The sequence below is a fragment of the Hemicordylus capensis genome, chromosome 2 (genome assembly GCF_027244095.1).
Source record: "Hemicordylus capensis ecotype Gifberg chromosome 2, rHemCap1.1.pri, whole genome shotgun sequence".
NCBI classification, from domain to species: domain Eukaryota; kingdom Metazoa; phylum Chordata; class Lepidosauria; order Squamata; family Cordylidae; genus Hemicordylus; species Hemicordylus capensis.
The window spans coordinates 142,739,757-142,752,222 of NC_069658.1; the positions used below are offsets into that span (position 1 = coordinate 142,739,757).

The window sequence follows — 12,466 nt, forward strand, 5'->3', positions numbered from 1 at the left end:
GTTCTGTGGACCCTGTAGACCCCCTATGAAGCGTTAAAGTGCCCTATGGTAATTGCAGATAACAGAAACTGTGGTTCTCCTGTACATCCAAAATGATGATGGCACAGAATGGACTTTTACCACCTAGAAAGTCATTCAGGTGAAGAGGTATCTTATCCAGTTGTGCAAGAGTGCCACACAGGTACATGGGGAGGTAATTAGTAGGCCTGTGCAGCCTAAAAAACAGTTTGATCTAATCCTATCTGACTCAACAGAGAAATTTTCAGGAGGCTGACATGTCCCTCCCCACCCAATTGTCTGGTCAGGTCAGTAATCCAACATTCTTGACTGACCAAGTTAAGCTGAAAGGAGCCGCGGGATCATTTAACTTGGGTCCAACAGGCATTTGGAACTCTAACAGGGTTCAACTGGAGTGATTTTAGTTGGGATTTTAGACAGTTCAAATTTGCCCAGATTGTGGTGAATCTTATGTGGGATAAACTGGAAGGCCTCTATTGGCTGGGTTTAAAGAACATCTTGCAGACTCAAAGTAAATTAATAGGGAAAGACCTTGGTCGATACATATGAGAGATAGGCACAAAGGAAAAACAATGCCACTCAAAGTGTTCATTTTGGAGATAGAATGTTGCACACACAAAATAAAAATCAGAGAAGCATTGTACATCGATAAACTGAACCCTGGGGTTAATGGTAAAAACGAACTAAAAGAAATTCTGAGATATATTGGCTTCTAAAGGGTGTACTGTTTAACTTGTTCCTTCCCCCTCCCCCTTCTTGTTAGTGCTGAGTTCGGGAAAGTGTTCTTATCTCCCCCCACCCACCACCGGCTTTTCATCAGCGTCAGGTGATTGGCTGGGAGAGTTTCAGCTTTGCTCTATAGGAATGCTTGTTCAAACATTGTTAAACATCAAACATTGAAAATGATGTTTTAATATCAAAACGTTTGCTTTTAATAGAATCCTGTTGGATTAACCTCACTTTTTATATGCAATAAAGAAGGCCTATAAAGGAGAACAGTTCAAATTGTCTGAGTCCCTCCTATTGTGGCAGAACACCTTTATATTAGAGAGACCACATCACCCCTTTGTTGATAGAACTACACTGGCTGCCAATAGGTTTCTGGGCAAAATACAAAGTGCTAGTTATAATCTATAAAGCCCTAAATGGCTTAGGCCCTGGGTATTTAAGGGAACGTCTTCTTCATTATGAGCCCCAACGCCCACTGAGGTCATCTGGAGAGGTCAGTCTCCAGTTGCCGCCAGCTCGGCTGGTGGCCACACGGGGATTGGCCTTCTTGGTTGCTGCCCCGAGACTGTGGAAAGCGCTCCCTACTGAAATACCATCTTTCCCATCTCTTGACAATTTTTAAAAAGCACTTGAAAACCCACCTCTTCAACCAAGCTTTTTCAGTTTTTAAAAAACTTTTTGAGTTTTAATCTGTTTTTGATTTTTAGATTGCCCAAATTGTTTTAAGATTTTTGTGTATGTTTTAACTTGTTTTATGTTATTGTTAACCACCCAGAGATGAAAGTTTGAGGTGGTGTACAAATCTGACAAACAAACAAGATGCTCAACAGAGGGCGTATCAGGTCTGACATGCCTCTCAGACCAACACAACTGCGGAGCCTTACTAATTAGATCATGCTTCACTGATAGAATAGAATCCAGAGGAGGAGTCTTCATTAACCTTTATCATCCTGCTGGTTACTTGCAATTATGATAAATGCCCTTTACCACTTCACTAATTTGCCACAATCCTAGGTAAGGTAGGAGCCTGAGATCAACTGCAAATCACACAAGGTGGTAAAGAGCTGGACTCTAACCTGGAGAACCCTGGTTAATACAGTATACCCACTTGGCTATGAAACTATAAGCAACTTTGGCTATATCACACTGACTAGTCTACCTCACAGGGTTGTTATAAGGATAAAACAGAACAGCTCCTATTTATGCCACCCCAACCAGGGAAGTTCCCTCATGCAAAATTTAGGAGTAAGGACTATAGCTGAAGACGGGTCCCATTTCTTGCCCAAAGAGAATGATTGTCCATTGCATCACACCCTGTGTTCTCCATTCTGGTAGCATAAGGCTGAAACTAGACACATTTGATTTGGTTTCTTTTTAGTATTTCCCAGAAGTTTTACAGAAGACCAGGTAAGAGTCAACAGTCACGTTTTATAACTGCTTCCCTCATACACACATATAAAGATTTAACTCAAAGATTATTCAGCAACAATTCCATTTTCTCCTTCTCCTCCTTTTCCCTTTCTGACTCCACGCCCCCTGCCCCCGACTCTCTCTACAGGATCTCCACTAGGACAGGCCCCCAAACAACAAAACAAAAAAAGATAACTAGATAGAATACAAGAAAGAACATACAGTCAAGAAATAAGAATTTTAGCAAAAGTACACCAAATCCCTTCAATGAAAGAGCGTGGGAGTATGTTGTCAGAAGACTGAAGCATAGCTCCTCTGTTGGGAACACCGATGCCCTCCACCTTAGAATCCATACTATTACAGATAACTCTTCTACTACAGGGCATTTTATATAAACATTAAAAGCAAACAACCGCTTTAAATTATTATGACTCAATGATTTCAGAGGTCATTACCATCTGCTACAGAAAACACATCTCAGTTTTCACAATTCTTAAATCCCATTTTTCTAAGCCATAACTGCTTGCTAAATAGCAAGGTGGCCTGAACTCTTAAAAGAACTTTGCTTCCATGTGAAATATACCCTTAAGCTCTCTGTACCCTGGCCAAATTTGCACTGCGGTGGTGTCTGGGGTTCAACACTTCAGCTGGAGGGCCACAAAATTGAATATTCTTCCATATGAAGGGCGGGGGGAATCCTCTCTTCACATTCAAAATGTAGCATGTTCTGGGAAAGTGCTCCACTGTAGCATTCTGCTCAACATGCTGGATTTCTATGCATAAATATTTTTTTCCTGAGGAAACCTTCAGTCATGTGAGCCCCTACTTCCAGTCTGAAGTGATATAGCCCAAATGCAGTTAACCACCTCAGTGAGAGCTAGGCTCAAGACATAACATAAGAGTCCTGCTGGATCAAGCCCAAGACCTATCTTGTCCAGAATCCTGCTTCACACAGTAGCCCACCAGATGCCTCTGGGAAGCCCACAAGCAAGAGATGAAGGTGTGCCCTGTCTCCTGCTGTTGCTCCCCTTGCAACTGGTATTCAGAGACATCTTGCTCTGAGGTGGCCTATAGCTCTCAGACTAGTAGCCATTGATAGACTCGTCCTCTATGAATTTATCTAAACTCATCTTAAAGCCATCCAGGCTGGTGGCCATCACCACATCCTGCAGATAATTCAATAGGTAAATTATGCACTGTGTGAAAAAGTGCTTCCTTTTGTTGGTCCTGAACTTCCTGACAAACAGTTTCATGGGATGACCCCTAGTTCTAGTGTTATGAGGGAGAGAAAAATTTCTCTCTATTAGCTTTCTCCACACGATACATAATTTTATAGACCTCTATCACGTCTCCCCTTAGTCTTTTTTCTAAATGAAAAGGCCCCAGATGTTGTAGTCTTGCCTCATAAGGAAGGTGTTCTAGGCCCCTGATCATCTTGGTTGCCACCCCCCCTTTTTTTTACACCTTTTCCAGTTCTATAATGTCCTTTTTGAGATGTGATGAACAGAATTATACACAGTACTCCATGTGTGGCCACACACAGATTTGTATAAGGGCATGAAAATGTTAACAGTTTTATTTCCAATTCCTTCCCTTCCCTAATGATTCCGAGAATGAAATTTGCTTTTTTTTACAGCTAATTAATGCACACTGGGTCGACACTTTCAATGAGCTGTCCACCACAGCTCCAAGATCCCCTTTCCTGGTCAGTCACCGACAATTCAGACCCCATCAGCGTATATGGGGTGGGGTTTTTTGCCCCAGTATGCACCTTGTTACACTTGTGTGTAATGTGCAAGTTGTAGATTAAAGGGGGGGGGGGGGCGTGATTGCCAACATGTCTCTTACTCTAAATCATACAATAAAAAATTCCAAGAAACAAATATTTTTTAAAACCTCAAAGCTCTGCTGGCCTCGAGTTCTCTGAGAAGTTGGGAGTTCTTAACAAAACGCAGCAGCCGAAAGGGAGGAGGTGAACTTGCTGCTTAAATACTAGCTGCTCAGGGGTGTCAAACAAGGCCTGGAAAACCTTGGCAGACTTTTAGTGGTCTCCCATTATATGGTCCACTTCTTTACATTCAAACTGCCCAGCTTGACTCCAGACACTTTTCATTTTCACCTTTGTCCCACTCATGTTACTTAGGGACATGTGAAATGTGTCCAGCGGCGGGGTATACCTTTAAGGAGCAGGGAGGATGCTCTAACACACACAAACACCCCAGCTGTGTTTCCACCGCCAGTGCTGTGTCCAAAATTGCTGGCACAGGGCGGCACTGTACCCTCAGTAGCAGACCGGAAGTGACCGGTACACATGTGCATGTTGCACACATGCACTGATGCTAACCAGGGCTACAAGAGGGTATGCTGCCACCCCACGCCAGCAATTTTGGGCACAGCGTCAGTGGGGGAGGCACCCTCCCTGCTCTTTAAAGGTAACCCTGCTGCTGCTGAACCGGCCATCTGCCGGTTCGTGCACATCCCTAGTCCCTAATAGTGCTAATGGGTGGGTTTGGGTTAAAGGAGCATTTTCAAGGGACAAGAAAATCAGCAGGCTTGAGGGAATGTTTAACTCTTTTCCCAGCCACCAATTATCCCCTGCAAGTTCCACCCTGCCTCCCATCCAGAAGTTCCTAGCTGGACTCTAAAACTAAAGAAACTCTCACTGGAGAAATATGCCATCTGGGAGAATCTGTAAGGGGGCATCAGTGGGCAAAGGAGAGGATCAAGGAATCTCCCTACCTGCCAATCCTCCCCCTGTGATTCCTCCACATCCCATTATCTCAGATTCCTCCATATCCCATTATCTTATCTCAGAGGAGCTGAGTCCAAACATTTGCCAAGACATCATCTAGCTTGGCCCTTAAGTTTTCTAGTTCACTGGAGCACAGACTGTGACATTTGTTCATTGGAACAAGGATTCAGCACAGGGCTCAGCAGACAAACAGAACAAAATGAAACATTTAGTACTATTTATAAGCTGCAATCAGAACAAACATGATTACCTGTTCACTTCGGAGCTCAAATAGCACAGCAAATGAATGGCCCACAGCAAAGGTCCTGAGTACGTTGCAAATCCCGTCAAGAAGATGGCTGGGATTTCTACATAGTTGTCAAGGCCCACAAAACCAGCTGAAATATCAACAGAGGCAATGCTGTTTGAGTTGCCCTGGAAGAAAAGGGAAATATTCAAGAAGGAGATGTAGTCCACAGATTGCAGAGCTAAAAAAAATACCGTATAGAATATCCAAGATCACTTAGGAGTAAGGATAGGCCTCTGGTGACCCAAGAGTCAATCAGCTCCCAAACCTCTCTCTTATTTCACACCTCACTACAAGCCCCCTGTCGGAGCAGCAATGGAGGTCTATGAGGCCCTAACAAGTTGTAACATCAGAAGATCCAGTGAAGGATCTTCTACATTTTTTTAAACTTTCATCTCTGGACAACATAGAACCAATTAAAACAGAAATTAAAACCATAACACAGTTTAAACACACAAGTATAGTTAAAAAGCTTGGGTGAAAAAAATGCATCTTAAGAGACTTTCTAAAAGTTGTCAGAGATGGGGAGGCTCTTATTTCAGCAGGAAGCACATTCCAGAGTCTCAAGGCAGCAGCAGAGAAGGTCCATCCCTGTGTAGCCCCCAAACAAGCCATTGGGAACTGCAGACAAACCTCTCCAGATGATCTCAATGCGAGATGGGGCTCATAGTGAAGATGACCTTCTCTTAAATACTCTGGGCCTAAGCTGTTTAGTGATTTATAGCTTATAACCAGCACCTTGTAATTGCCCGGAAACTTATTGGGAGCCAGTATAAATTTTTCAATACGAGAGTAATATGGTCTCTCCGAGATGACCCAGAGATCAACCTGGCTGCCACATTCTGTACCAACTGCAGTTTCTGGACTGTGTACAAAGGCAGCCCCACACAGAGTGCATTGCAGTAGTCAAGTATGGATGTTACCAGCATATGTACTACTGTTCTGAGGTTGTTTATCTCAAGAAATGGACACAGCTGGAGTATCAGTCAAAGAAGATACAAAGCACCTCTGGCCACTGCCTCAACCCAACACCTCAGCGAGAGGCTTGGATCCAGAAGCACTCCCAAACTGTATACATGTTCCTTCTGGGAAAGTGTGACCCAATCAGAACCAACAGATCAAAATTGTCTCCCAAATACCAATCCCACAGAATAAGTGCCTCCATCTTATATGGATTCACTCTCCATTGCTATCCCTCATTCAGCCCACCACTGCCTCCAAGCTGGCATTTAGGGAGGTTGTCTTCTCCTGATGATGCCGACATGGAGAAATAGATTTGGGTGTCATCAGCATATTGATAACACCCTGCATCAAATCTCCTGAAGATCTACCCAGCAGTTTCATGTAGATGTTAAACATCATTGGAGACAGTATGGAGCCCTGGGGAATGCCATATAAAAGTTCACATTTTGAAAAGCAGTATTCTCCAAGTGACACCCTCTGGAATCTGCCCGAGAGGTAGGAGAGTAACCACTACAAAGCAGTGCCTCCCACTACCAGTCCTCTCAGACAGTTCAGAAAGATAAGGGAGGAGGTGAACTTGCTGCTTAAATACTAGCTGCTCAGGGGTGTCAAACAAGGCCTGGAAAACCTTGGTAGACCTTTAGTGGTCTCCCATTATATGGTCCACTTCTTTACATTCAAACTGCCCAGCTTGACTTCAAACACCTTTCATTTTCACCTTTGTCCCACTCATGTTACTTAGGGACAAGTGAAGTGTGTCCAGTGGTGGGGAGGAGAGCTGGTCTTGTGGTAGCAGGCATGACTTGTCCCCTTCGCTAAGCAGGGTCTGTCCTGGTTGCATCTGAATGGGAGACTTGATGTGTGAGCACTGTAAGATATTCCCCTCAGGGGATGGAGCCACTCTGGGAAGAGCAAAAGGTTCCAGGTTCCCTCCCAGGCATCTCCAAGATAGGGTTGAGAGAGGATTACTGCCTGCAACCTTGGAGAAGCCGCTACGGTCTGACTCAGTATATGACAGTCATCTTATTCATTCATTCATTCATTCATTCATTCATTTGTAAACCACTTTGAGAACTTCGGTTGAAGAGAGATATATAAATATTTGTTGTAGTAGTAGTAGCAGCTTCCTATGTTCCTATATTGCCGTTCATGCTGGAGACTATCGAATTATGTTTCAGCTTGAATGGAAGGCAGGCAGTCAATGCTGCTGGCCATTCAACCTTTCCTCAGATTAATCCAAAATATGTTCCCTGGGGAAAATCATTTACCAACTCAGGGATGTAGGAAAATATTGGATCCCCCGCCAGACCTTTTTAAAGGCATGCAGACAGGATTTTTATTAATAAAAAGCATTTTTCCTATTACTTTCCTAGTATTTTATCTAAATATATATATTAAAAAAACACTCCCTTCTTTGAAGTTAATTTACTTTTTGCTCATTTGATTCTGCAAGTTTAGAACACGGAATACCTTGAAGTAAAATACTCTGCAGATATTACATTTTAAATATTTAAGCCTTGCCATGCAAATTTCATTTCTAGGAGCATGTCAGCTACACAGAGCCGTCATCTTCTAAACTCAAGAACATATATAAATCTCGCCTTCAAACCATCAGAATTGGAGCATTGTATGGAAGCGGCTGCCGTACAATATCTATCTGCTACAACAGCAAGTTTAACTGGGCAGACAAATGCTTTCTTTTGTTCATTATAAATTTTTGAACATGCATTAGAAACAAAACGAACAGAACAGTAATTTTTAATGAGGACTCTGTTTTATATGAAGACAAGGCGGCAGACTGAAACAGGCTGAAAGCGGAGTGCAGTATATTGTGCAGTAACAATAGACAACATCTCTATAAAGTTACTTGTTAGAGCCAGTTCAAAAGCCACCACTGCGGGTATGGTTTTCACATGGTAGGGTATGAGACAAGCCTCCAACTGATACACATACCAACGCATAGCATCCATCCAACGCAGAGCATAATGTAAGGTCCACACAAACACCTCACGCCTTGCTCTCAAGAGGCAAACACTCTTTTTGGGGCACAGAAAGACTGAACAGGGCAAACGTTTATCAGCAGGGATAAACATGTGGAATTTGTATTGCTTGTTATGCCTTTGACTGGTGGGCAGTCAAAGGCTTGCTCTGGCATCCCACCACATGTATAACATACACATAGAGCCAATACACACATGGCCTCCAACAGATAGTCTCCAGCATAAAAAAAACCTTGGGTTAGGTCCAGCATATACACATGCCACCCTTAGACACACTTTGGCAATGACCCCCCACTAACCCCACACGTGTTGTAGAGCATGCACTTAATCCACTTGAGACTAGACTTGGTCCAATGGGCCAGGCTGGTGCTTGACATGAACTGAGAGGGAGCCCTGGAACATGCCCCAGAATCCACTACAGTGTGCCAGGGCTCCATAGCAGTTGTATGGAGATTCTCTAGCAAATTGATACCAAGAGCATTCCCTGAATGTAGGATGTACAAAAAACGTTGGGCCACCCCTCTCCTCAAGTTTATTCACAAAATCTACAATGTAACATGGCACAAAGAGCATACCATAGTAACTGAATCCATGGTACTCACTGAGCAGACATCTCCAGATATTCTGATAAAGTATATGTATGTCTTGGATCATACACGCTTGACAGGCATCCTCCTACGTACTCCACTATGACAAGTTTTCTCAATAGGGATGTGCAGAACGTTTCGAGCTTGAAATGTTGCAACTCAAAACAGACTGTTTCAAGCTTGAAACAGAATGTCCTTCAAATAAAGGGTCTGTTTCAAACTCAGAACACAATGACCCTGTTCTGAGTGCCATTTTGGAAGTGTGTTTTTCCCTTGTTGACTGTTTTGGCCCTGGCTTCTGATTGGCTTGTGATCTTCTTGGTTGGCTTATCATACAAATCAACTTGATTTGTACAATAAGCCGCCAACAAAGCAGCAAGGAGATTGCAAGCCAGTGCCAAAACCAATCAGTAAGGGAAAAACATGCCTCTCAAAAGGTGCTCGGAACACTTCAAAATTCCAAACTCATTCTGTTGGAACCAGCTCATCCGGTTGTTCTGATGGAACGTTCTGGGGATTTGCGTTCCATTCCCAGCTTGGAATGCAATGCAAATCCCTTTCCGTGCACATCCCTAATTCTCAACATCTGGGAATCCAGTTTTGAGCAGCCCTGTACTATAATTTCCAAGATCAACCAAGAGCACCTGTCAGCAATACCATCCAGGAAGCAGACACACTTCACGGAACATTCTTTGTGACTGCTCTGTGTCTGTGGAATTCACTCACCCTCTCAAAACCCAAAGCTTTATTTATTTATTTGTTTGTTTATTTATTTGCAGGGGGATGCTTAACACCTTCATTACCTGAAACATTTTGTGGAGAGCTTGTGTTAGACAAGTAGAGGATGGAGGGAGAGCAGGGTGTCTAAAGCTATTTCTTCATTACATTTTAATGGAATAGCTTATTTTCCTATTAAAAGCTACTCGTTAAACCTGCACAGATCATCTGTGCTCTAGGACTTTGTTGTTCGCCTTGCCCCCTGCCACAGCCCCTGCTTTATTGCTCAGTGTCAGCCACCCACTCTCGTTCGCCCCCTCCATGCCACTCGCCCACTTGAGCGCCCTCTCCATGCTCCTCTTCCCTACATTAATATGCAATCACCATGGTACTTCTGTTCTGTTACCTCCAATTGGTAAAGCACTGTGTAGTTGGGGCTTGTCACATATGACCTTAGTGTATTATATATGTGCTAGCTGGCCTGGGTGCAGAGAATCCGCACCTCCAGTTCTCTTTCCTCCTTCCTCTCGGCTCCCTGCCCCCATTATCAGCCCCTCCACCCAGGCCACTGCTGCTTTCTCTCCCGCCACCACCTTTTTCTCCCTCCCTCCGCTTCTGCCATTTTCTGTCTGCTGCCACTTTCCTCTCCCCCTCCTAGCAGCTTTTTTGCGAACTCTCGCGAAAGCTGCCACACATGAGATTAGCGACAGATACGTCTTAGAGCATTATATATACACTAGCTGGCCTGGGTGCAGAGCATCTGCGCCTCTAGTTTTCCCCTGCCTGGCCGCCGCTGTGGCCAATTTCTTCCCCCAGCCGGTGCCATCATTTTCTCCCTCCCTCCCTCCCTCCCTCCATGTTTTCTCTCACTGCCTGTCCCCCACTGCCATTGTCTCCTGCCTGCCACTCCCGTTTTGTTTCCTGCCTCCCCTCCAGCACCACTGCTTTCCTCTTCCCCTGTTGCAGCTTGCTCGTGAACTCTCACGAGAGCTGCCACACATGGGATTAGTGACAGGTACACCTAAGAGACACAGACAGACAGGAAATTCTTTATTTGCTACCCCAAAACTTCAGGATCATTAGTTTATATGGTCCTATGTGGGGTGAAAATAGGGAGAGACTTCCCATCATCAAGAATAAATGATTCCCATCCAAAAGGTTTTTCTATAAATAGTAGAAGACTTGTCAATACTGCTCAGTTCCTAATAGTGTTCTTGTATAGCACGGTTAAAATATAACAAGGAAGCTAATTTAATGGTATTTCAAACAAAATATTCCAGAGGCTTTTAAACATCTGAAATTTCTACTACAGGTTTGATTACATGAGCTAACCTCCAGAGAGATTGCCTGTTATATCCCTCAAGCTTCTTTTAATGTAGACATGATGGTTTAGTTCCTTCCCTCGGGGTAGGATATGCATTCCTGTTAACAGCGAAGAAAAACCAAAAGAGAGCCTAAGTCTATCAATGTGTTCATGAGAACCAGAACAAGTTTTAAAGCATAGGTAGTAGACATAAAACCTCAAAAGGCTTCTTTCCCTCTTGAGAATTGCTAATCCTGCAGCAAGTGTTCCAAATAGGCACAAATACTTGTTTTATTGTAAGCTGATCCAAGTGCCTTGACAGGTGGGATATAAATTTTTAAATAAAGCAAAGACTGAAGTAGCAAAATCATATGCAAGAAATTAGCAAGAGAGAGTTTGCTCATACCAGCATGTTCTACACTACAAAAAGGGATTTTCTATATTTTGGGGTTTTCAGTTTCTCAAAAGAAAAATTACTTGTCACATGCATATATTTCTATAATACAAGGTACAATTACCACCACAGTCGTTCGTCATGCCACTTCTCCCTCTTGTACATAATGATGTATTTAGCAGCACTACAATTAACCTTTAAAAAAGGACTCATGCTGGATTTTTGTAACTTGAATTACATTGCTAAGATTTGGCCATTACCATTATAGTTTCTTCATTTGCTAAAGTTTCCCATTAAGTGGTTTTAAGATACTTGGGGTATGTGTTTCTTTTTCACACTCTGGCTAAAAATAGAGCTTGTTAAAAAGCGCAAAGCTCCTATAATGTTATACTGACCATTCAATCATTTATTTCCATACACTGCCTGGGGGCCCATTCTGTCCAAAAAAGTGACTCACAAAACTCCCATTTAAAAGAGATTTAAAGTCAGACAAATGTAACTAGCATACAGAGTCTAAAAACAGAAGATTCCAGCATCAGAAGACTAAACAACATTTTGTTTTGAGAGAGAACCCCCTCAGCTAACTAAGCCAAATTCCATTTCATAGGGAAAAGTCTTAAGTGCCATACTGAAAGTATGAAAAGGGCAAACCACCTCTTGTTTGTTTTAGGAGAGAGCTCTGCAGAGAGAATGCCACAGTAGAGAAAGCCCTGCTACTTGCTACCCTCAAGTAAATTTCATAATGGCTGGCTTGGACAATATTTGCCCTCTGCCTGAACAGGCCATGTGATTAAGGGGGAATGCACTGACAACTGCATGACCTTAAGGTCCTGATTCAGACTTTAAGATCTTCTTCGGAAGCCCTCCTCCAAAAGGGCCTTTTCGGTGGTTGCACTCTATTTATGGAATAACCTCCAGAGCTTCATCATGTTGTTCTTTCAGATGCCAGGTAAAGACCTTTTTGTTTAATCAGTCCTTTTAAATTTTGATTTTTAAAACTGATTTAAAATTGTTTTGTATTGTATTTTCTTGTGTTGCAATTTTATGTGTTATGTGTTTTTTAATGCTATGTCATGAGCCGCCCAGAGAACAATTTATGGGGTGGCTAACAAATAAAGCTGATCATCATCACCCGATGTCTTTCCCAGTTGCACACACACTCCACCCACCCAATTGCATAGTAGGGTGTTTAAACTACTATTTGGATTGCATGTCGAGTGACTGTTGGGACAAACTCTCTCCTACACAATCAAGAAAGGTGCTGGAGAATGTCCAAGATAGATATTAGGACATACACACTCTCAGCA

General features: G+C 43.0%; 1 protein-coding gene across 2 annotated transcripts in view; it reads right to left on the minus strand.

Annotated features, from left to right (window-relative positions):
• PIGG (phosphatidylinositol glycan anchor biosynthesis class G) overlaps window positions 1-12,466 on the minus strand; it is a 97,028-nt gene that overhangs the window by 17,100 nt on the left and 67,462 nt on the right. For both annotated transcript variants that reach the window (XM_053299549.1, XM_053299548.1), the window contains one exon: window positions 5,160-5,323. In XM_053299549.1, the coding sequence (XP_053155524.1) occupies window positions 5,160-5,323 (164 nt within the window). The remainder of the gene's footprint in view (window positions 1-5,159; window positions 5,324-12,466) is intronic.